At 42.4% G+C, this 25,023-nt stretch overlaps 1 protein-coding gene across 2 annotated transcripts in view; it reads left to right on the top strand.

Moving 5' to 3' along the window:
- The window catches only part of AGPAT5 (1-acylglycerol-3-phosphate O-acyltransferase 5), a 65,445-nt gene extending 44,619 nt beyond the window's left edge, over positions 1-20,826 (top strand). For both annotated transcript variants that reach the window (XM_060086135.1, XM_060086137.1), the window contains 3 exons: positions 8,378-8,539; positions 15,249-15,372; positions 18,306-20,826. In XM_060086135.1, coding sequence (XP_059942118.1) covers positions 8,378-8,539; positions 15,249-15,372; positions 18,306-18,531 — 512 coding nt within the window. In that variant the 3' untranslated portion in view covers positions 18,532-20,826. The remainder of the gene's footprint in view (positions 1-8,377; positions 8,540-15,248; positions 15,373-18,305) is intronic.
- The last annotated feature ends 4,197 nt before the right edge of the window (positions 20,827-25,023 follow it).

Genomic DNA, 25,023 nt, shown 5'->3' on the forward strand with positions numbered 1-25,023 from the left:
CACATTCGTGTATTAGTCTCAGAAAAGTACTATTGTAAAAATGTCTTATTTTGTTTAAGGAACCGTTTTCTAGATTTGTATAAGAAAACAATGATGTAAAATGGTTACACAAAATTTGGGGTTTTCATGAAGTAAATTTTTATGGTTTCAGAAAATTGCGGCTCTCCTGAATTATTCCTTCTCTAATTCTAGATTGCTGAGCCCTGAATTTAACGAAATATATATTTTACTCTTTGAAGCTTAAAATAGTTTATAGATGAATTAGTTTGAGACTCTTCATAAAAACTTGAGTTATGAAAGCCATAAACTATAAATTTTCAGTTAACACTTGTGTGTCACCTCTTATATCCACTTAAATTCTGTTTAGGAATTACAATTTTATGTTAGATGAGATGAAAGGGAAACAATAAACTTAATTTTGGGGAATCTTTTTCCTGTTACTTTTCACGTGTCTTGTAAAATCTGATGCATTTTGTTGTCATTAAATAATCAACTACATCTTGGAACACGTGTTTTCAATGAGTTGCACAGAGAGCTGAACTCTGGAGAGGCTGACCTAGAGTGCTTTAAGTCCTCACAGGCTGTGCTGATTTCATGTTTGATTTCTAACATGTAACACATTCTGCTGAGGTGGTACAACTAGGCGTAATGTCTTCTAGGAGTTTATAACTTAATAGGAGAGATAAAACATGACTGTGTTTGTTATCTATTGAGGTGTAACATATTATTCCATACCTTAATGGCATAAAATGACAAACGTTTATGATCTCACGGTCTCTGCGGGTCAGATGTGTTCAGCTGGTGGCTTCGTGCTCAGGGTCGGTCTGAGACTGCAGTCAAGGTGTCCCCCGGGGCCGTGGTCCCATCCTGGCTCCCCTGGGTGCGCTCATCACACGGCTGTCGACAGGCCTCGGGTCCTCTGTGGCTGTTGGCTGCAGAGTCCGTTTCTTGACACTTGAGCCTCTTCACAGAGCTCCTCACAGCAGGACAGCTTGCTGCCCTCGGCTGATGGATCAGGGAGGGGCGGGGACGGGACGTGCCAGTGCGAGCATAGGGGAGGGTGAACGCGGGACAAGCACGGTCCTCTCAGAACCTAACTTCAGAAGCGACACCCCGTCACTTCTGCCATATTCCCTTCATTAGAAACAGTTCACTGGGTCCAGCCCACACCCCAGGGGAGACTGTACAGGGGTGTGACTACAAAGAGGGCCGTGCTAGAGGCTGCCGACCTCAGTGGTGCTCAAGTAAGAGTTTTGCGTAAATAGTGGCATCGCGCTGGACTGTGATGAGACACGGGTGAGCAGAGTGCGCTTGAGGTTAACTCAGTTCCAGATGCAGGGTCGGTGAGGCTTCCTGGGAGGGGAAGCCCTGGGCGGCTGTGAAGAGCCTCGCTGGAAGAGGCGTTGGTCCTGGGGAGGCTGCCTTCCAGTAGGAAAGGGTGGCACAAGCCCAGGAGCGCCAAGAGCTGTCTACTGTCCCAAAGCACAGTCAGTGTGTGGGGCGTGGGGTGGAGTGAGAGCCCGGGGGGGTTCCCGCTACTGGCAGGAAGGCCTGAGCGCGGCTGCGCAGGGGCAGTTGAGGTCTTCACAGTAGTGATCAGATGTCCAGAAACTAGTACGTTGTTTTCAACACCTTCGCCTCTTGCAACCCTTACATAATGTGTGCTGGACTAACTCATTTAATATATTAAGCAAGTCAGAATTAGCCCTGGACATTTTATTGTATCTTGTCACTGGTCAGATCACTAGTTATTGTTGAGGTATAATAAGTTTACATGATGGAATGAGTATAATCCCAGATTATTGTCTGTGTGGAGAATAACAGAGAATTATTGTGTGTTTCGGCTTTGAAGGACTAATGATTTCTTTTGTACAATTTACGTGTGTGTATGTGTGTGTGTGTGTATTCCTATTTAAATATTGGTGTACTTTTTCCAGTTGGGTAAGACAAATGGTTATTTGCACATAGATTTATTTACTGTGTTATGTTTACGCAGATTTGTCGTTTCAGTCCAGGTTTTAGGGCCTGTGTTAGTCGCCTCAGGCTGCCGTAATGAGCCACCACAGACTGAGTGGCTTAAACAGCAGACATTTATTTTCTCCCAGTTCTGGAGGCTGGACGTCCAAGATCAAGGTGCCAGCAGGGTTGGTTTCTCTTCAGGCCTCTCTTCCTGGCTTGTAGGCGGCCACCTTCTTGCTGTGTCCTCACATGACCTTTCCTCTGGGGGCTCGCTCACAGAGCGAGGTCTCGGGCATCTCTTCATCTTTTTATAAGGACATCAGTCCCGTTGGACTAGAGCCCCACCTTTATAACCTCATTTAACCTGAATTACCTCCCTAAAGACCCTTTGGGGTTAGGGCTTCAAAATGAATTAGTGGGTCAGGGGCAGGGTGGGGACAGGGACAGACACTTCAGTCCATAACAGGGCCTTAAATTATTTTTCTGTATGTAATTACATTTAATACTAATATTTCTTAATTTATCATTTTAAAACAATGTAAGATGGCTACCTTATATCAATACATTATATAAATATTATTACCTACTAAAAGTTACTTATTTTTAAAAATCCACACTAATTTTGTAAAGCTAAAACAAGTACTCTTTTTTTTTTTTTTGCGGTACGCGGGCCTCTCACTGTTGTGGCCTCTCCCGTTGCGGAGCACAGGCTTCGGACGCGCAGGCTCAGCGGCCACGGCTCACGGGCCCAGCTGCTCCGCGGCATGTGGGATCCTTCCGGACCGGGGCACGAACCCGCATCCCCTGCATCGGCAGGCGGACTCTCAACCACTGCACCACCAGGGAAGCTCTAAAACGAGTACTTTTAAGTAATTCTTAAAATAGCGTAATAGGGCCTCCCTGGTGGCGCAAGTGGTTGAGAGTCCGCCTGCCGATGCAGGGGATACGGGTTCGTGCCCCGGTCCGGGAGGATCCCACATGCCGCGGAGCGGCTGGGCCCGTGAGCCGTGGCCGCTGAGCCTGCGCGTCCGGAGCCTGCGCGTCCGGAGCCTGTGCTCCGCAACGGGGGAGGCCACAATAGTGAGAGGCCCGCATACCGCAAAAAAAAAAAAAAAAAAAAAATAGCGTAATAATGATATATACTATAGTACTAATAGTACCCTAGTCACCAATAACTGACCATTATTGGTCTGTCATTTTTCTATGAGTTGTAGATCTTTCTCAAAGTTACCAAAAGGGGGGAAAAATGAATAATTTGTCTCATGGATATAATTTTTAACTGCTAAGTATTCTTTCTTTAAATTCTATAACTGGGAAAACTTGCTATCTATTAGAAATATATTTTCTTGTAACTGTAAAGGTAATTATTTCCCACCACACATAAAGGAAATTGATTTCTGAACAGTATAGGTAGAAAAAGTGTTTCCTGTTTTCTTTCCTCTTAGGTCACAACTAAATGACATTGCTTGAAAATAAAAACAAATGAACTTGTTTTTCCAGCTGTTAAGCTAATTTTTCTTCAGGAAAATTGAAACTTAGTAGGACTTATCTGTGATATGTTTTGCTTCAAAACATTATTAATTTTGCTCCTAAAGTACACCTTGATTTGAATCTGACTTGATAAACAAATAGAAAAACAAACCAAAACGAACCTTTGTAATTTAGATTTTTAAAATTTGACACTTGTTTACATGTTTAAGTCATTATACCATATACCATTGATGGTGGTGATGGCTGGTTTAAGAGGGAGGAGTGGGGCCTCCCTGGTGGCGCAAGTGGTTGAGAGTCCGCCTGCCGATGCAGGGGATACGGGTTCGTGCCCCGGTCTGGGAGGATCCCATATGCCGCGGAGCGGCTGGGCCCGTGAGCCATGGCCGCTGAGCCTGCGCGTCCGGAGCCTGTGCTCCGCAACGGGAGAGGCCACAACAGTGAGAGGCCCGCATACCGCAAAAAAAAAAAAAAAAAAAAAAAGAGGGAGGAGTGGTGGGTGTGGGTGTGTCTGTTTGTCTGTCTTATAAACCCTAAATATTTCAAGCCCCTGAATAACACTATTTCCTAGAAGTATATGTTGCTTCAAAAAAATATTAGCCACAAAGTATGTTCATTTATTATTAGAGTTGTTATTTAAGGTATGTCTGTGTTAGAGTGTCATGAATTCTTAATATTGTCCACTTCAAAGGTTGTCAGATTAATGATCTCTAAAATCCATTCTTACTTGAAACTAAATGTTAGTCATTCCTTTAAAAAAGACTTACTCATATTTCCAAATAAATTAGTCAAGATTTTGTTTAACTACAACCTCTCCAGGACAAAAATTAAGATTTTGAGAAGTCTGAAATATCGGTAGAGTCTTCAAGAAACTACTAAGCAAGGTATATATTGAAGGCTGCTCAATTTTGGGAATTGAGCAATTCCCTCAATTCCCTACATTTAGGAAAAAGAGAATTGTTTTTTCAGAAATGCTAACATAGAACTTGTCATTTCAGAAAACTATGATAAAACATTTAGTAAGGAAAGCTTCAACATAATATGTAAATATAATAGAATTATATGGTATAATAGTATTATAGAAATGTAAATAAAATAGTAAAAATATAAGAGTACTATACAGTATAATAGTATTAAATAAATATAAAGAAAATAACATGGCAGGTAAAAATGATCTTTTTGTGTTTCTAAATTGTTTATTTTGTTAAGTAACCAATTAGATTATTTTAATTTAAATCCAACAGCCTATCACACAGTGACCTCTTCCTCTTCTGACTTCCCGAGGAAGTTCATTTTCAGCCCGCTGTTGAGCAGTTATTGCTGTTTTGTGTCGTCACGCGTCTGTTAATCTTTGCAGCAATTTGTAGAATGCTCTTGTTCCTAGAAAGGCCACAAAGTAAATCTCATGGATCTCAATTACTATTGAGTCAGAGATCATAGATGGTTTGGGATATACAAACAGAAAAGAATTATATTGGAAAACCACACTCAAACCTTATATTCCCAGTCTAGAATGTTTTGTTCTTGTATGCTAGTCATTTTTGAAAAAGAACAGGAATGGGAGTGCAGGGCCAGGAGGCACTTTTCAGTCTTAACTCCTTACTGGCTCTGGACATGTGCTCCACAGACCTTCCACATCCTGCCTCTCTTCCTTCATTCATCCACTAGGCTTTCCGCCACTTTCTACCCTACTAGCCTCCATCCTGGCCTCGCTCCAACGTGCTGCTTTTCCTGAAGCCTTTACCACCAGTAAGTTATGAGTGAGTGACAGTATCTTTAAGTGTGAGTAATATTTTTATATTCTGAGGATATTTTTAATCTCATTTAAGACATTCTACCATGTACTATAGCTATTTATTTTATTGTCTCATGTTTATAGTTTTAGAGGTCTGGAAAAATCAACTTTGTGGCAGATGAATAAGAAATAACTATCACTAGTATGCAGACAAACCTACATGTTTATAGTTTTAGAGTCGTATCTTGTTAATAATTACTAAATAAGAAAGTACTGAACAAGACATTATGAAGTCTTGTGAGCTGTGTGACTTTGAGCAAATGATTTGATCTCTCTGAACCTTGGTTACTTAATGTGTGGGAGTAAAGTGAGATGACAATATGTATGTGTGTGTGCATATATATATATATTATATATATATATAATGTAGAATCTCCTGCATGGATCATTAAAGATTTTCTGTCCAATGAGTATCATTTATTTATGTTTCCAATATATAATACTAACAACAAAATTTCAGTTATACCAAGCATCACTATAATGGCCCTCAGGGAGAAGCTTGGTCAAAAGGTAAGGTAGAGTATCGTTAGTACCAACTAGAAGTGCAGGAGATCTGGAGATGGAAACAAGGCACAGCAGATACTAAAACAGACTAGATATTGACCAGAAAGAATTAATTTAATTAGCTACCATTTTCCTGTTTAGGGCTCAGGGTGTTTTCTGTTCCATAGAGGCAGAGGCAGTTCTCAGTATGGTGGGCTCAAGCTCGAGCAGTTAATTATAAATGCCTGTTATTTAGCTCTCTCCGTATTGAAATTCTAATTGGTCTCTATAGTGTTATTATGAAATTGGTTTTATTTTTTATTATTTATTTATTTATTTATTTATTTTTGGCCACGTTGGGTCTTCGTTGCTATGCGCGGATTTTCTCTAGCTGCGGCGAGCGGGGCCTACTCTTCGTTGCGGTGCGCAGGCTTCTCACTGCGGTGGCTTCTCTTGCTGCGGAGCACGGGCTCTAGGCGTGTGGGCTTCAGTAGTTGTGGCATGTGGGCTCAGTAGTTGTGGCTCACATGCTCTAGGGCGCAGGCTCAGTAGTTGTGGCGCACGGGCTTAGTTGCTCCTTGGCATGTGGGATTTTCCCGGACCAGGGCTGGAACCCGTGTCCCCTGCATTGGCAGGCTGATTCTTAACCACTGCGCCACCCGGGAAGTCCCTATGAAATTGGTTTTATAATAATGACCCAAGGTTTGCAGATAGTGGAGCGGCCCCTAGTACATTCCTCAGTGAGAAGACTTTGCCTTCACTTTGTCTGCATACTAGTGATAGTTATTTCTTATTCATCTGCCACAAAGTTGATTTTTCCAGACCTTCACTATAACTCATTTTTGGGGAAGTATTACTTTTCTGTCTTCTTATCTTCTTACTGACTTAACTTAGATTCTAATAATTGTTCTTACTGGATACCACAGAGTGATTCTGTAGAGCTATGGACGTAATAAAACTGGGCGAGTTCCAATAGCAAAGAAGGAAGTATTAACTAATTTAATTGACAAACCAGTGTTTCCCAGCTTGGTATACTATTCAGATTTTTGTTATAAGTTTGTGAATAAATTAAACTGTATCTGCCCTAGGGACTCAAGTCAGACATGTGGTTGTGGGAATCTTTGTCTTTCCCACACCACTCTGCATTTTAAAAATTCTTCTGCAGGAAGATCCCAACATACTATAGCTGTTCTTTCTTATGCAGCTAATTTTCCCTGGAGAGAAGCCGTAGAAAATCCAAATCAAGTTTTTTTCTAGTCTATTTTCATGTCACTTCTTCGGAGAGCTACACTTTTCTGTTAAATTGTCAATAAATATTCTAATCCAGTAAAAGGGGGACAGTAGGAAATAGGAAGGGGAAAGGAACACATTCTTAGCATGAGCAGGCACACCAGTGAATGTGTGGTTCATTATTCTATGTAAATCGCAGTATTTTCTCACTTAAGCTTTTGAAAGTATACGTGTGGTATATAACTGATTCCGTTTGCTGTACCCCTGAAACTGACACAACATTGTGAATCAACTATACTCCAATAAAAATTTTAAAACATAAAAGTATATGTGTGTGTATGTATATAAATAATATACCCAAGAGAATTGAAATTGTGTGTTCATACCAGGACTTGTTCATGTGCAGCATTCATATGCAATTTATATGAATGTTCATAGCCGCATTGTTCATAACAGCCAGAGGGTGAAAACAACCCACATGTCTGTCAGCTAGTCAATGGATTTACAAAGTGTGGCATATCCATACAATGGAACATTATTCAGCCATAAAAAGTAATTAAGTACTGATGTATGTGCCAGTCAAACGTCCACATGCTGTGATTTCATTTACGTGAAATGTTCATAAACGGGAAATCCATCGAGACTGAAAGTAGATTTGTGGTAGTGGGGTTGGGGGTGTGCCGTGGGTGAAAGGTGTCTGCAGTGGTGAAGTGGTCTGGGATTCGATAGTGGTGAGGCTTGTATAGCTCTTTGAATAAACTAAAAACCATTGAATTGTATACTTTACAATGGTGAATTTTATGGTATGTGAATTAGAGTTCAGATTTTTTTAAAAGTTTACAGAGGAACTAGATTCTTTGGTTCCCCTAAAAGTATCAGGCCAGTGTTTCATGTTACATAGACCACATCAGCTCTTAGTTCACATATTGTGCACAGTGGGGGGTCATTTAGGTAATCCCACCGCATCTCTATTTGAGCAGAAATAGAACTGAAAGAATCAGGGACTTGGAGTCAGGAATTAGGGAATTGTTCCTGAATCTTGAGGGACCATGGGCAAGGTGCTACCACCTTCATTCTGTTGCCAGAAATGAAGATCACATGTTTACTCTTGTCAGAGTTTTCCAGATCAAAGGGTTTCTGAGAGGCCATAAGCTTCTTGAGGGCAGGTTTTCCAACAGCTTCCCACCGGGTCTTATACATGTAGATGTTTAATAAATGTGTAGTAAATGAATGTTGATTTAAATTGAGAAAGTCATGTGAGAGTGCTGTCTAAACTTCCTTAATGTCCTATAGGTATGAGATGTAACCAAAAGTATATACTGGTCTATTAGTGGAAACTTAAAAACATTTGAGATGTTATATTCTATTTCCAAGGTGTTTTGGAACTAATTTATGGCCACACTGAATCAACTTCTTTTCTAGGCCTTCCAGTATTAAAACATGTGCTGACTCCAAGAATAAAGGCAACTCATGTTGCCTTTGATTCTATGAAGAATTACTTAGATGCGATTTATGACGTTACAGTGGCTTTCGAGGGGACTGTGGATGATAAAGGGCAGCGGAAGGGAGCGCCGTCCATGGCTGGTAAGTGGTTTTGAGTGAGTCATATATGTTTACCCAGGTAGAGTTTATTTTTTTTAAAAGGTAGGTGTATTCTACTATACTACATTGATATGGTTTCCAAGGATATGTACTTGTCTTTCTCGCATATTTTTTACTAATCTGTAACAGTGGACATTTCATTAGTGCTGCTAAGTTTGGTACTTCTGGGCTGTCCTGTGAGTCCTAGAACTTGCCCAGTATCATTAACTCAGCCTCTTTCCTCCCAAGGTTTACACAAAGAAATGGAAAAGTTACATAAATCTAAGGAAGGAGTCAGGCAGGAGAGTGCTAACCCAGCAACACTGAGGTGTGCACTGATGCTCAGTGTCCATCTTTGTATGTCTTTTTCATATAATATTGGAGAAATCTAGTATCACTGACAGTTATGTGACTTTTTCTTTTTTTCATCCATGTGCTAGGTATTAGGGACCTTTGAGCTATTGTTTACGTCAGAATAACCAGACAAAACGAGAATCTTAAGCGAGCAGAATGTTTTAGTTAGACATACCCACAGACACTCGAGATTGCTGTCGACGTTTGAACGTGGGGTGGGCACAGGAGGCGCGTGGAGCTGCCGTCCCCTCCTCAAGGTGTCAGTTGCTGGGGGCCTCCTGCTTCGCCTTGGCAGCTTCCGGCCATGGGGCCAGCTTGCTTGTCAGGGTGCTTCTCTCCGTAGCAGCTCTTGAAGGCGGCTGTTCAGCACGTGTTCAGGGGCACAGAGGGTAGCTCCCAGAGGTTGGGAGAGAGGACCGAGGGCTGAGGCAGGAAGGGACTAAAAGGTGGCAGATTTTGATGGTGGCGGGAGGAGGTCAGACCTGGGGCAGCTGCACCTAAAGCAAGACCGACCGACCGCTCTCGTGACCGCCTTCAACTCCGAGTAAAGTAGGAAGCTCATGCTTTTTACATTTTATTTTAAGTGTAATTCTTTGGCATATGTTATACATCATACAGTTTAAAAATCAAACGTGTATAAAGTATACAGTGAAACGGCATGTTTCCACCCTGTCCCCATCCACCTGGTCTCCCCCCTTCCCCTCCGCAGGGGTAACCACTTTTCTTCCTTTCTTGTGTATCGTGTGTACAAATTTACTGTCCGACCCTCTTACAGAAAAGGCAACATATAATACTTTCTTTTCTTTTTTAACCATGGAAGGAGTCATTCGCCCAGTTCTGCATTTGAGGACAGTGCATTTAGTTATTCAGCAGTATTGCCATCCGTTTATCAAACGTTGTTCAAAAAGTAAGATTAAACACATTTTTATTGTTTATGAACACCAGGTCTAATTCCCATAATAACCTTTTAAAAATGCTGCTTTATCATGTCACCGTCCAGTCCTAGGAACTCGTGGGCTGGGCCGCGCCCACGGGATCAGTGCTGGCGTCCCGGGACTCAGCATCCTGGCCCCTAAGCCCCTCCTTCACATCGTTTCCTCCTACTCTGTGCTGCTCGCTGGGTGGGACCGCTTTCCTCGCTGTCACAGAAACCCTCCTGCACCTCCACGTGGGTCCTGACCGAGGGCCGTGTGTGCGCCAGGCCACCTTCCCCTCCGTCGCTCTCATCCGGGTCTGCAGCCTTGTCCCCGTGAGGGCCTCCCTCACCCCTCTGCTCGCTCGCTCACGAGGCTTCCTCTTGCCTCCCGCTCCCGTGGCACAAGGTGCACGTACGGTTAGAGCACTTGGCATGTGGCCACTCTGCCCCCTCCCCGGTAGATCAGAAGAGCCTTTGGAGGCAAACCATTTTGGGCTGCGTCTCCCGGGCTCCAGACCCAGCGCCCCCTCTCGTTGCTCCACTTGTTCTGCACCGTAGCCGATGGAGCTTTGTGTATACGTGACGGAGCGTCTCTGTCTTTGAAAAGCCTGGCTTTCCTAGCTGTCACACTCAGAAGCCACGTGGAAAACAAAATGGGTCAGTTCAGTCCATTAAGAGTAAATATATCCGCAAGGAAGACTACAGCAGAGTAAAACCAAAAGACAAGCGGAGGGTCGCAGAGAAAAAGGCTGATTTCCTTAATGTACAAAGAGTTCCTATAAATTGATATGATCAGTAGTAACTCAAGGGCAAGAACAGACAGTTCACAGGAAAAAATTGTTTAACCTCATTCATAGTAAGAAACATTCAAATTAAAACGTATAGTGAGGGGCCTCCCTGGTGGCGCAAGTGGTTGAGAGTCCGCCTGCCGATGCAGGGGATACGGGTTCGTGCCCCGGTCTGGGAGGATCCCATATGCCGCGGAGCGGCTGGGCCCGTGAGCCATGGCCGCTGAGCCTGCGCGTCCGGAGCCTGCGTGTCCGGAGCCTGTGCTCCGCAACGGGGGAGGCCACAACAGTGAGAGGCCCGCATACCGCAAAAAAAAAAAAATAAATAAAAAATAAAACGTATAGTGAGATACCATTTTTTTACTATCAGACTGGCAAAAATCCCCATTAACAGGTTAGATGACAGGCCCTGTAGGTGAGATTAAAGTATCGCAGAGACTTTCATACTTTGCTGATAGGAGTGCAGTACAGTACAACCTCTGTAGAAGTGGTCCAGACAATGTCTATCAAATTTACAAAAGCATTTACATTCCCACTGCTGAGACATTATTCTACAAATATACCTGTGCACGTAAGAGATGACATCTGTTGTGTGTTGATTTTTATTGTGAGTTGAGACCTGTAGCTTGAAAAACTCTCATTATTACATAAATTGATATGCTGCTCTACTTAGTGTCGTATAAATTAAGATTCACTTTAAATTATGATGTAAGTCGGGTTAAGTATAAAATTCCATAACTTGGAATATTGTAAGTACCTTGTGGCTGAGTTTAGGAAGTATTAAATGTTATCTCCATACACAGTGGGCTGTGATTTAATATTCATATTTTATAGCCCAATTAAAAATTTTTTTCCATTAAGTTGCTAGATTGTTCATAGATATAACGTAGACCAGTGTTCCTCAAAGCCCTATAGGAGGATCGTGGTTCCATCAGAGTTACCTGGGTGGCCTCAGCTGCACTGCAGACTGCTAACGGGCTCGCTGCAGTGGGGGTGAAGCTGCGTGCTGGTGACCCTGCGGGGGTTCTCACGGTGGCCAGCGTCCAGTGGCGTGGGTCTCGTGAGGCCTCGTGTCAGAGAAGGCGACGGCAGGTAGTGAACGGAGTTCTTCCCATTTCACGGTCTGTTTCATTAGAATGTGGGTGTGGCTCAGAGCCGTCTGGGCGTCCTCTTGTGGTTCATCTGGTCTTTTCAGCAGAGTCTGAGCACTTTCGTGGACAGCGTCCATTGGGCAGAGGTGAGTCAGGGCAGTTTGACTGTAATTGATTTATAAATCCTGTTTTTAAAATGGGTGGTATACCAGAAGAAATTGTGAGCTAAAGGACAACAACTGATATTCTGTTTAAGCGTTTTATATGGTTCTAGGTAACTTTTTTGTCTTAATATTTTCTTATACAAAAAGAAAACATATTCGGAGGGAAAATTACAGGTAACTCTGAAGAAGGGAAAAAACTCTACAAACTCACCTGTCCAGATGCAGCCCCAGATAACAGTTCAGATGTTTCCCTCAAAGTCTACTTTTCTATAATGTCTGTATGTTGGCGTGTGTATGTGCCTTTATGTATCTTTTAAATGAGATTTTATATATGTATATATATCTTCATATCCTGCTTTTTTCTTCCCCTTAATAGTGTGTCATGAACATCTTTACATGTCAGTACATACACTTATGTCATTTTTTTATAAGGCTACATAGTGTTCATTGGTGTGAATATACAACAATGTATCTATCCAGTTTTTGTTGGATTTAGGTCATATTGTGTTTCTGTTTTTGTTTTCAGAGGGAAGGGGACAGGTTGTAAGGCGGACAGTAAGCAGTATGGGCACCACCCGAGGGCCTAGCGTGCAGAGGCGCACGGCTCAGCCCGCAGACATCCTGGGCCCCGCTGCCTGTGCTCTGCCTTTCTCACCAGGCTCCCCAGGCACCGAGCACTTGGGACTCGGTCTCCAGAGACTAGACCTTGAGGCATGTGTGGATACTTGGAAGACTTTCTGTTTGGCCCTAGTGTATCAATATACTCCAGGGACCTGCTGGAAAAGCTATAGTTAGAAAACAATTACACCTTAATTTGAGTACTTTTCCCTACATTCCCTAAATATTATGGATAATTTTTGCTCATGCCCTATGAAATATGCCCCAACTAAAAGGGTTTTTACTAATATAGACACAGAAGCTTTATTGACTGTTGAGGAAAGCATTTGTTACTCATTTCTTATCTTTGGTGGGAGAACCGCCTGGATGCGCTGAGAGTTGATCTGGTGCTTGGATGGCCTGTATCTGGATGCCTGACCACAGGGGCTGGGCCAACCTGTTTCCACTACTGACGACGCTGGGCCTTGGTTCGTTCATCCCCACGAGGAGACAACAGCCCTTGCCTAGAGAGGTGCGCGAAGGTCCCATGAAGTGACGTGCACGAAATCGTGGTGTAAATACCACAGTACCGTGTACATTTCAGGTGGGAAAACCGAAAAGCACCCATGCGAACTTCAGGGCCCTTTTCTCACGCCAGCATCTTACTAGAGGCCTTGCTGACACGTCCCAAGCACTTGAGTTCACAAGCATTCGTTCCTGACACTGGAAGTGCAGTCGGTTTCGTTTCTTTGTGGACTCTGTACGTCTGTGCACGGGACTTGGGATATCAGGGATAAACGCAGTGTCAGTTGGATGACCACTTAATGAACAGAAGTGTTGAGGGGCAGGCCTAGGTGATTAAGTGAAGGTAGGAAAGTGGTGTCGGCATCTGCGTTTTTATTTATTTATTTATTTATTTATTTATTTATTTATTTTTGCTGTACGCGGGCCTCTCACTGCTGTGGCCTCTCCCGTTGCGGAGCACAGGCTCCAGACACACAGGCTCCGCGGCCATGGCTCGCGGGCCCAGCCGCTCCGCGGCATGTGGGATCCTCCGGGATCGGGGCACGAACCCGTGTCCCCTGCATCGGCAGGCGGACTCCCAACCACTGCGCCACCAGGGAGGCCCGGCATCTGCGTTTTTATGTATCAGAAATAGAAATAGGAGGGTGAGGTGAGAAGTCACGTGCAGCCAACAGATTCCGGTCAGTCACCTGCAGCGCATGCGTGTGTGGGGTCCCGTCCACGTGCTCCCAGCACCCCCACGTTGCAAAGGGGAATCAGAGGAGGTGGCTTTCCACGGTCGGCTGCGTCTTGCTTCCCTTCATGATGACGTAGCTCATGACACCCTCCCAGTCAGGGGCGGCTGTCACCTCCCTCGCACGGACGTGGAAACAGGCACAGAGAGGCTGACAGGTGCGCTCAGGGCTGGGGAGGGCTCAGAACCCGGGCCGCTGGCTCACTGGCTGTGCTCTTGGCCCGGGCCCAGTTCTGCTCCTGAAAGCACTTCTTAAGCCGGTCTTTGATTTAAAGGGAAATGGAGCTTGAGGAAAATTAAGAGAAAAATATTGAAAAAGTAAAATCTTCCCCGTGGCAGTGTTTTTGCCCATTTATCATCAAAGCCCATTCACTCCTAAAAGTGTAGAAAAAATGGGAGAAGTTTTGATGACCTAAGTGCAGCGTGTTACTAGAGCAGCTGTAGCGAGCCCTTAGCAGGAAGAGGTGTGTGTGGTCCAGGGGCGGAACCTGCTTAAGGGTTCAAGTCTTCCTCAGATTCTGCAGCACACTAGTCCCCACTTCTCAGAACACATCTTTGGACACATATCGGCTTGAGATAAAAGCTCTCGGCCTCCTACTTGCGTACCCACCCAGGGAACATAGTCTTCTCTTAAATCTCGTAGCAATGTTTCCTCATTCTCCAGGAAGTTAAGTATGTTCCTATGCTCGTGTCTCCACAGAAAGCCACCTGCAGAAAAGGGTATTTCGGACTCAGAGTTCTGTCTTATCTTGGAATAAATCCTGACCTTATCCCTTGTGCCACGTGGGCTGAAAAAAGGACCATCTGCTTTTTTCAAATTAGCATGTTTTGGGAGCTGTAGTTATTGAAGGGCTCATAGCTATTCCATGGAAAGAAATTTGGTTCCCAAACCAAGTAGAATACGTTAAAATACAGCAAGGATCGGGAAAGCAAGGAGTGCCAGTGAGTAGAAACCACTGGCAAGTCACAGAGGAGTGGGGGGACTGTGCAGTCGTGGAGGGAGGGCCGGGCCGGCCCAGCACTAGGACGGAGGGGTTAAGTGCCCCTGTGTGCCCAGTGCTGCCAGCGACACCCATCCCTGTCCTGTGGGGCCCACCGCCCAGTGGGAGCAGCAGGGACATGCGACCAGCACTAGGCTTGGCCCCGGAGGCTGGTGGCCCGGGGTTGGTGGGTCTGATGGTGGTTGGCATCTGGGGATCCCTTCGGAGGGTGGGTCCGTGCTTCTGGTGGAGGCCAGCCTCCTGACCCTGGGCTGCCTGTCGAATCTATTAAAGGTGGTTGTATGGAAAGTCACATTTGGTTGATTTAACTCATGACCTAGGTAACTGTGGAAGACTTGGAAATTATACTACTTCAACTTGAAACCCAAAACCACCAGTTTATGATCTTTGTTTTCTTCTTCTTCTTTTTTTTTTTTTTTTTTTTTGGCTAAAGAAAGAATCTGTTCTTCATTGTTTTTAAACTTTTTTAAAGTTCATTTTCATCGTTTTATGTAACTGCGAATTCTAAAATAATAAAAATGAAATATTTTTGTTTCTTGTTAGAATTTCTCTGCAAAGAATGTCCAAAAATTCATATTCACATCGATCGTATAGACAAAAAAGATGTCCCAGAAGAACAAGTATACATGAAAAGATGGCTTCATGAACGTTTTGAAATAAAAGATAAGTGAGTAACGACAGTTCTAGCCCTTCAGAAACGGTGGCTCAACACAGTCACTACAGTAAACAGCGTGAGAGGAACGTGTAAACAGATTTATTATCTTAAGAATGCCTTTTATCAACTCAAGTCAGATCTCATTCCATGCCTCCTCTGTCCATGTTTTAAACTTGACTGTTATAAGTCACTGTGAAAGATCTTGTTATGGGGGCTGTCCTTTGTTATTTACCGCATTTCAATAATTTGTGTATAAAGATATAAAATTTTTTAAAGAAGAGAGAGACACACAGAAAGCTTTGCACTGTTGAGATACCCCAGGCCCGCCCTCCCGGGTCCAGGGGAGTGTGTGCGTGCTGAGGGCAGGCCGTCAGGCTGGCGGTGTGTAGAGAATCAGGCTGTGGGGTGGAGGACGGTGTCTCACGTGTATGTGGAACTGACCCCGGTGTATTTGTTGTCCTTTTGCTATTAGTATTTGGGGGCCTAAACCGTTTCTGGGGTTGTGTTTCTCCCACCAATACCATGACTTGGGAGCTAGTGCAGTGATGGCCCCTGGCTGAGGGTTGCTGTGAGTTAAGTTCCAGGCGGGGCCTCTGGATGCCTCTGGGGAAGGCGGAGCTCGAGGTCAGATGAGGGTGAGCCTGTTAGTCTCCCTGTGATGTACACAGATTTCTAAAGGTAGAAATTTTAGAATTTTCTTCTCTTTTCAGGAAGATAAAAACTGGGTTCTTTAGGTTCAGATATAATACTTAGAAATTGAATTTCTGTGGATGAAAATTTCAGGATATATTATTTATTTACTATTCATTTTGTTTTCAGTGGAAATTTTATCCTTTTTGTTTTTTGAAAGATGTGTTTTAAACATCTATACTTTTTTTCCTCTTTCTGAAAAAAATGGATCTGTGAGCTATGGGATGCACCATTTAAATTTATAAAGACCACATTGAAAAGTATGGTTTTTTAAAGGCTTTAGAAAATACTTCCAGGGCTTCCCTGGTGGCGCAGTGGTTAAGAATCCGCCTGCTAATGCAGGGGACTCGGGTTCGAGCCCTGTTCTGAGAAGATCCCACATGCCGCAGAGCATCTAAGCCCGTGCACCACAACTACTGAGCCTGAGCTCTAGAGCCCACGAGCCACAACTGCTGAGCCCGTGCTCTAGATCCCGCAAGCCACAACTACTGAGCCCATGAGCCACAACTACTGAAGCCCACACACCTAGAGCCCGTGCTCCCCAACGAGAAGCCACCGCAATGAGAAGCCCATGCACCGCAACGAAGAGTAGCCCCCGCTCGCTGCAACTAGAGAAAGCCCGCACGCAGCTACAAAGACCCAATGTAGCCGCAAGAAAAAAATACTTCCAAAATTCTGTTTATGTTCAGAAATTTTACCTGTGTTTTAGTCTCCTAAAATGCTTCTTCTCAGGTGACTGCCATTGTTTCTCCTCTCCTTGTTGTACGGCAGTAAAATATTTCCTAATTAACCCTCCTAGATTAACTTTAACAAGTGAAAGCTATTAAAAATGTACTGTGGGGCTTCCCTGGTGGTGCAGTGGTTGAGAGTCCGCCTGCCAATGCAGGGGACACGGGTTCGTGCCCCGGTCCGGGAGGATCCCACATGCCGCGGAGCAGCTGGGCCCATGAGCCATGGCCGCTGAGCCTGCGCGTCCGGAGCCTGTGCTCCACAATGGGAGAGGCCACAACAGTGAGAGGCCCGCGTACCGCAAAAAAAAAAAAAAAAATGTACTATGTTGAAAATGAAACTATATGAAGTTTATAAACAAATTTCTGTATTTCATTGACTCTCAATTGTGCATGACAATGTGTTAAACCAATTATTCAGTGCCACCCACTTTGGATATGGAAGAAATTTTAAAAGTAAGATTTATGTGTTTTGACATGAAAATCTGTTATCAGAAAAAAACCCTGAACAATATGATTAATATCCTGTGTATTTTGTGTTATAGGTGTTTATATGTATATTTAGAATGAGTCTGGACGTTTTCAAACAGTGATTTTCCCTAGAGAATGTGAGTTGTAAGGCAATAGAAAGACTTTCCCTTTTTGTACTTTGTGTTTCAGATTTTTATGTTGAGTATATTCTGCTATTATAACTTTACATTTTTAAAATAAGGAAACTGCATTAACTATGCTATTTTTCCTTCTTTTACCTGCTTTTGTAATTCCCTGTGAATAGGAGCATTGGGGGGAACTCTCCATTTATAAGAGCTGCTGATCTTTTCTCTGGCTTCTGGTACAACAGGAGCTGCGAGGAGGAGTGTCTGGAGGGGTGAAGATTGGGGGAGGCAGAGAAAAAGCCCACATGCGTGTCAGGTCCCTGTGAAGTTTTAAAGATCTAAAGTTTAAAAAACAAAAACATCCCCATAAAATTACTTGAAACCATCTTTTTTTTTTTTTTATGTTGAGCCTTCTTTTAATTTATTTATTTTTATTTTTGCTGTGTTGGGTCTTCGTTTCTGTGCGAGGGCTTTCTCTAGTTGTGGCGAGCGGGGGCCACTCTTCATCGCGGTGCGCGGGCCTCTCACTGTCGCGGCCTCTCTTGTTGCGGAGCACAGGCTCCAGACGCGCAGGCTCAGTAATTGTGGCTCACGGGTCCAGTTGCTCCGCAGCATGTGGGATCCTCCCAGACCAGGGCTCGAACCCCTGTCCCCTGCATTAGCAGGCAGATTCCAACCACTGCGCCACCAGGGAAGCCCGAAACCATCTGTTTTTACATATTACATATAATTCATATACATTAATCAAAGAGCATATTAAAGATATTTTTAATGTCTAGAAACTCCAATTAAACCAACTCTCTGGGTGTTTCCTATAAGGACCTATAATTTCTCCAGCATATAATAGGCAGCCAATAAATATTTGTTGAATTAAAATATTGAAATGGCTAAACCTGAAAGTTAACGCTTTTTTTTTTCATTCTGGCCATAGATTGCTTATAGAATTCTATGATTCACTGGATCCAGAAAGAAGAAACAAATTTCCCGGAGAAAGTGTTAATTCTAAACTAAGTCTCAAGAAGACTTTACCCTCATTCTTGATCTTAAGTGGTGTGACTGCTGGGATGCTTATGACCGAGGCTGGAAGGAAACTCTATGTAAAAACGTGGATTTATGGAACCTTAATTGGCTGCTTGTGGGTTAGTATTAAAGCCTAAACGTGTAGTTGTCTCCAGGCAGTGGGATGTGCTACGTTGTTTATTACTGGCGGCTGCACATGACATCCGATTGTTCCTGAATTTAATAAGAAGTGTAAATAAAGCCCTGTTGATTGAATGTTGGATGAAATAGAATTTCTGACTAAAGCCAATATGCAGTTGGTCTTGGGCAAACATACATGGTTTTACAACTTGAGTCCAGAAGCTGCTGGAAAGGGAAAAGATAAACAGAGTTTATGTTATAGTTGGCATTTCCTATGAACTAATGTCAACTTCAGAAGACTGTTAGGATTATATATTTTGTTACTGTTTTGTAATTCCGATAGCTGCATTCATGAACATTAATTTGCAGTATATTTCACTGTATTTGTTATCTTCAATTTTTTACGACTTGACTGGTCCAAACTCTTATCACTGAAATATTTAGTATCTTGCAGCTGTGTAATATTTTGCCTTGTGTTTAATTTCTCCAAGTCAATGAAAGAAATTGTAGTTAAGTATGGAGAAGGACACGAGGAGAGGCTGAGGCATGCTGGTGAGGGGAGCTCTGGTTAGGGAGGACTTTTATTGTATTGTGTTGTTAGCTGATTTCACTTTATATTGGCAAAGTGATTAGCATCTCTGATATTTACTGAAACAGCTTCATTTGCACACCCTGTACTCTATACGAAAGAATAATGTATAAAAATACAAGAATTAAGTTTAAGTTAAAATTGTGATCCTGATTCATTGTAGCAGAACTTTAAATTGCTCAGCTTTTTGAAGATTTAAGCTAAGCTCCTAGCACTTCATGACATTTGTGCCATAAGTACTTGAAAACCTTAAGATTTCCTGTTATTTTTTATATCAAAATAATCAGTGTGAACCTTTGTTGGACCCGAGTCCATAGATATTTGAGATGGTGGGAGCTCTCAAACACCTGACTAGGTTTATTAGCATGTGCCTTTTGCCTGTTACTCTTGGGTTTAGCAAACTATTTAATCCCCAAATCATTTTTTTTTTATGTCGTCATGGTCGGTTTCCACTGTATTCGAGTTCTTTTCCTTTGGATCACCGGCAGGGGTGCTGCTCGGGGCTGGCACCGGGGCTCACGGGAAAGCGCTGTGTTGCCAGCCAGCGTTGGTCCTGATGCGGAGTTGAGCCATTTAAGCTCTCGTGAGCAGCCCACCAGCCACAGCAAAGGCATTTTGCATTCGTCTTATGTCAAGAAATCACCTTCCTCAAGCCAGTGAAGTCCAGACTTAATCCATCAGGACGGAGTGAATTTGTTTCATTCTCATTGGTGTTAATGGGGCCACACAATTCATCTGTATCACCTGAAAAGAAGAGCTTTGTTTCAGGAACCGAATCACACAATTTTCAGTCATGGAACAATAAATCCCCTAGAAGAGGACCTTTTTTAAAGTGTGATCTGCTCTATTTTTAATGTTACAATTCAAGCTTGATTGCCTGCTGGTCATTTAAGATACCAATTCTGCTTCCGAGTAATGGATTTTTATCACCATTTAAATCATGATAAACAAAATGGAAACAAAAATTAAGGGAAATTTGGTCTGATTTTCCAGAATCAGAGTAAGCCATTTCAAGTAACCCCTCTGAAGAGTTGGGTGGTATGAATTGGCTTGTGTATGTTAGTGTGTGTATGTATCGATACACACATTCCCACAGGATACAGCTGGCCTCGTTATGAATGGTGCAGGTAAAACTTTTGTTCTCATGCCAAATTGCGATTTTCTCTTACCCTGTAAAGTGCAATTTAGATCAATCCCATGTCTTCGTTAAATACTCTTTTTAACAGTCCTAAACTTAGAAACTCTTTCTAATTAGATCACAATAAATGTAAGTTGTGTAACTTACTTTGAATGTCATGGATGTGTTCTCAATTTAAATTTTAAGAAGCAATACCATTGGAATCATGTTGATTATAACGGATTTGAAGAAGGCCAAGTGAACTGCATAAGGTCACTTGAACAGCATGTTTCTTGTAACTATCCTTTTATTCTTCTCACAAAAGGTCTATAAAGTATTTGTTTAAAAATTTTTTGTATCAAAATATTTGGAAAATTAGAAGCTTCTTTTTAACATGTATTGATATGAACTTGAATTATTTTATGAAATTAAGAGCCCTGTATACCTGTAAATCTTTTCACATAATATCATTTAAGCTTTTGTTTGTGTTACTGTTGATTTACAGCTTAGTTGGTATTTCATTCATCTTTTAAAAGAATGCAATCAATGTGCATGCTTTTATGTTTTTCGCAGAAGGGTATGTTTGGATGAAAGTAAAAGAAAAAATAAAATCTTTCACTGTCTCTAATGTCTGTGCTATTTTGTGACCCAAAAATTCACCAACAGTCTCTTATTCCATAAAATAGGCTTCATGGCTGGCCTTGTGTTCTGAATATATAAAACTATCATAATTTTTCTTAAGTATTGGGCAAGGTTTTTTTAATACATTAAAATCTTCAAAATAGTGAAGCAGTATATTTGCTTAACTCATCCGTATACTTTATAAGATGTATGGCAAATATTAATTACTTAACAATTCTGTAATAATTAGGCTACCTCACTGAAACATGTCAGATGCCTAAAATTAGCCAGGTTGGTGAGTCAAGTGTGAATCTGACTAATCCTTACATCACAAATACCAGTGATTTCTTTCATATGTATCATTTCCGTGTGATTTTTTTTTTCATTTAGAGTGGTACAGTTCTCCTTTATATCCAGATTATGTAAACTTTATCGTTTCCTTAGTAATATTATGTGGTTTATACTTAACGTTCACTGAATAGGTCCATGTCAATAAAATGATCTGAATAAATTGACCATTAAAGCAAAGAAATAATATATAAAATTTGCCCACCGAGTATAGGCACAAAGTAACTACCAGATATATATCAGACTCCCATTTGAGAAGATAAGAGAAATGTCTATCATAGGATTTCGTGTGTACAATTGCAAATTTATATAGTAAAATTAAACTGTAACCCTAATCATATTTGTTCTTGAAGTGTCAGATGAGGAAGAGGTTTCCTTGGCCCCTATTCCAGATGTCCTCTTTGCTTATAAGTAGGTTTTCTTTTTTGGGTAGGGGCGTGTTTTTATTATGAATTACACATATTTTTAGATTAAAGATTGGCTAACTTGGAATATTATGTTACCATTTAGTGTAACTGGCATTATAAACACACTAACTTAACCTAACACCTAAGCATTAGACTGAAAATCGGTACTTGGCCAAACTGATAATTGGAAATATTCAGGTATTTGATGTTATACAGGTAAAATCTGCATTGACAGAATCCAAAACTTTTCATTCAGATATTTTGGAGTGCCATGTTTGCAGTCACTAATTTATGTCAGTTTAGAGTAGTTATGATTTGACATTATCCCTAAGATTTCATTGACACCTTTTCCAATTTGTGGATGATAAAGTAAATCCATTACTTCTACCAACTGGGGGGTCATTTTTTACCTCATTCATGCCTGAGGCCAAAGAGACAGATTCCTGGTTTTTATCCTGAGCAAAGGAAAGGAACACAAAACAAAAAAAGGCTGTTTTTCAGAAGGCCACTCTAAATAGAAAGCTCAGTACCTTCTGTGTGGGAGAAAATCTGATATGGGCTGCAAACTCTCAATAAATGTTTACTGATGGGGACGAGACAGGTCAGTCATTCATCCAAATTAGTGACAATTGATGATCTTATATGTGAATGTGTAAGAAAGACATGTTCTACAATTTTATTTTTATAAATCTTTACATCTGAAAAAAAAGTGGAAGAAGATGCTATTGATGTTCCCTGTGTGTCCAGCAGGAGAGCATATTTACTGAGTCTTGTCTCCTTATGGTATGTTCAGAATAAATTCTGACTTATATTCTTGGGCTTATTGGTGTTTCCTTATTTCAACAAAAAGGAAAATATAAATCTCAGAAGTTATTCGGTGATATATGGGATGGTAAAGGATATATTTGGTTACAGTTCCTTCATATATATGTGATACGTAGGTATGTTTTATCGACAACTGTAGCGATAGAGTACTATATATTGTTTTAAAAACTCATTTTGCTTTTATAGTTGCCAAGACTTGTTGCATGCTTACTATGCGTTGGGCACTGTGCTTACCCACAGGCATGGTCTCTAATCCTCACAATAGATCCCGTGTAGTGGGGATCTGTTGGCCTTTGAGAGTAACAGGTCTGTAGGCGGACTGCCAGGTTTTGGGTCCTGGTTTTACCACTTGATATCTGACCTTGGGCGAGTTAAAGTTTAAAGTGTCTGTGACCCAATTTTTTCATCTGTAAAACAGCGATACTAATCGTGTTTACCTCCAAGAGTTGCTGAGGACTCAGTAAGTCAGTGCATCTGAAGCACGATATGTTGTGCATGGAATGTAGCCGGTGCTAAATAAGTCTTGTTCTTGGAAGGTTCCTCCTGCCCCCAGTTTTACAGATGAGGAAACTGAGGCTCAGAGTTTGAATAAAATAATACGAAGTCACATAACTAATACTTGAGGCAGAAAAACGTACTCCCATTCTTTTCTGCTTGATGAAGATGTAACAGTACTTGAAGCTACTTAAGTACCTTTAAAGGTGGGTGATCGTAACTATGATCATAGTTATTTAAAGATTACAGGTTTTCTTTTAAATCTAGATCAAATAATCCAGAGGTCACAAAAGGAAAGATTCTCCATATTTTCATGGGAAAGTCTCATGGTCTCTCCAAACTGACTCCACGTTGGTCCTGAGAGCCAAGGAGGTGCCTGTCCTTCAGGTTGGTAGCACAGCATCCTTCCCACGTTGGGAAAGGTGAGGTGTAACAGCAGGTTCAGAGGGCTTTCCTTACAGTGGCACAAAGGAGCGTACTGTTTGAAATTATCCCACCTAAGGCTCCTTACTAAGGGAAATCGCAAACTGTACCATAATCTGTGCTTTATCACTACATGTTTATAATCTTAGAAAAATCACCTTCCCTGTTCGAGCCCTCCTTTATCTATAAAATGAAGAGAATACTTATTTACCTCACAGAGTTTAGTAAGAGTCAAATGGGATAATAGTTGTAAAAATGCATTCTTACAGGGACTTCCCTGGCGGTTCAGTGGTTACGACTCTGTGCTTCCACTACAGGGGGCCCGGGTTCAATCCCTGGTCAGGGAACTAAGATCCCGCATGCTGCACAGGGCAGCCAAGAAAAATACATTCTTACATAAAGTTCATGAGTGAGAGATTCTTATAATTCTTCCTAACTTATTTCAGCTTTACTTACTGTATAATGTGTGAATAAATAATTATTTTCTGATGCACATAGGAAGATTTATCACTAAACAGTTTTGGGTCATTCAGGATCATATTTATGTTGTGTTCATGCATCCTGGAGTTACTTTCCATCTGCATCACAGGACAATTAGCCCGTTTTCATTTGTTCACGACTGTGTTCATTCTTTTCTCTCTCTTGCACCCATCTTTTACGAGGTCTTTGGAAGTTCGTCTCAGGGAAGGTGGCAGAGAAAGTTGTGGTTTTCCCACTCCCCACCCCATCCCAGTGTCTTATCACTGCCCAGCATGGGAAATACCAGCAAGCGCATTTGGAGATCATTGCTTGCTGTAGAACGGAAACCAGGATGAAGAAAGAAAGAACCCAACTTAGAAGGAAGAGCAGTTTAAAACTGAGGACCCGCTGAAGAGAACTAGAAGTAAAGGAGCATTTCCCTGTCGAGCTGCTGTCTATGGGGTGTGGGGAGCTGACGGAGAACATGCTGGAACCCTGGAAGGTGTCTGAAAAATACGGGGCTTTGTCCTGTGCCTGCTTGGCTGATTTGATTTTATTCTTGGTGGTGCTGGTTACCGTTTGACCTTCTAGCTGAAAGGCGATCTCAAGAGCTAGGAGCACAGTTACTGTCACTTAAAGATTTCGGGGGTGTGATTGTTGTTCCCCAGATTTTCTACAGCTGCAGCCAGCATTGCACATTCACCTCACGAAAGATCACGGAGCACCTGCGAGGGCTGAGCTGACACAGCTCTTTCCAAAGGAGCCTACTTAGGCTCCAAGGAGAGATGGTGAAGAATCCAGCGAAGCCAAAGACATCTTAGGAAGTAGGTGATACTACCGGACACGGCCACCCTGCCACACCCCTCGTTCAGGTTTTCGCAGAGCACGATGATGCTCTGAGGACCTACACGCATGACAGCTGTTGGTGACGCCATCCATTGCTGGCGTGTTCTTCCGAGGGGAAACTCACCTGGAACCAGGAAGAGTAAAAGCAGTTGCTGCTCTGACCTCGGGGATCTTGAGGATGCTGGCACCTCGGGGGGGTCACAGCACCCAACACTGTCAGGTACACACTTCGTGTCTCTTCAGAGAGTGGCTTTGTGTAGCTCTTTAGCATCCATTCTGTCTTTTAATGCTTTTTGTTTGGGGAGATTTGGGGAGGAGTGGGGGTGGGGGTTGTGAGTGGAGAGGCCGGCGTAAGAGCATGGACTCCGGAGCCAGGCCA

The sequence above is a fragment of the Mesoplodon densirostris genome, chromosome 20 (assembly GCF_025265405.1).
Source record: "Mesoplodon densirostris isolate mMesDen1 chromosome 20, mMesDen1 primary haplotype, whole genome shotgun sequence".
Classification (NCBI taxonomy): Eukaryota; Metazoa; Chordata; class Mammalia; order Artiodactyla; family Ziphiidae; genus Mesoplodon; species Mesoplodon densirostris.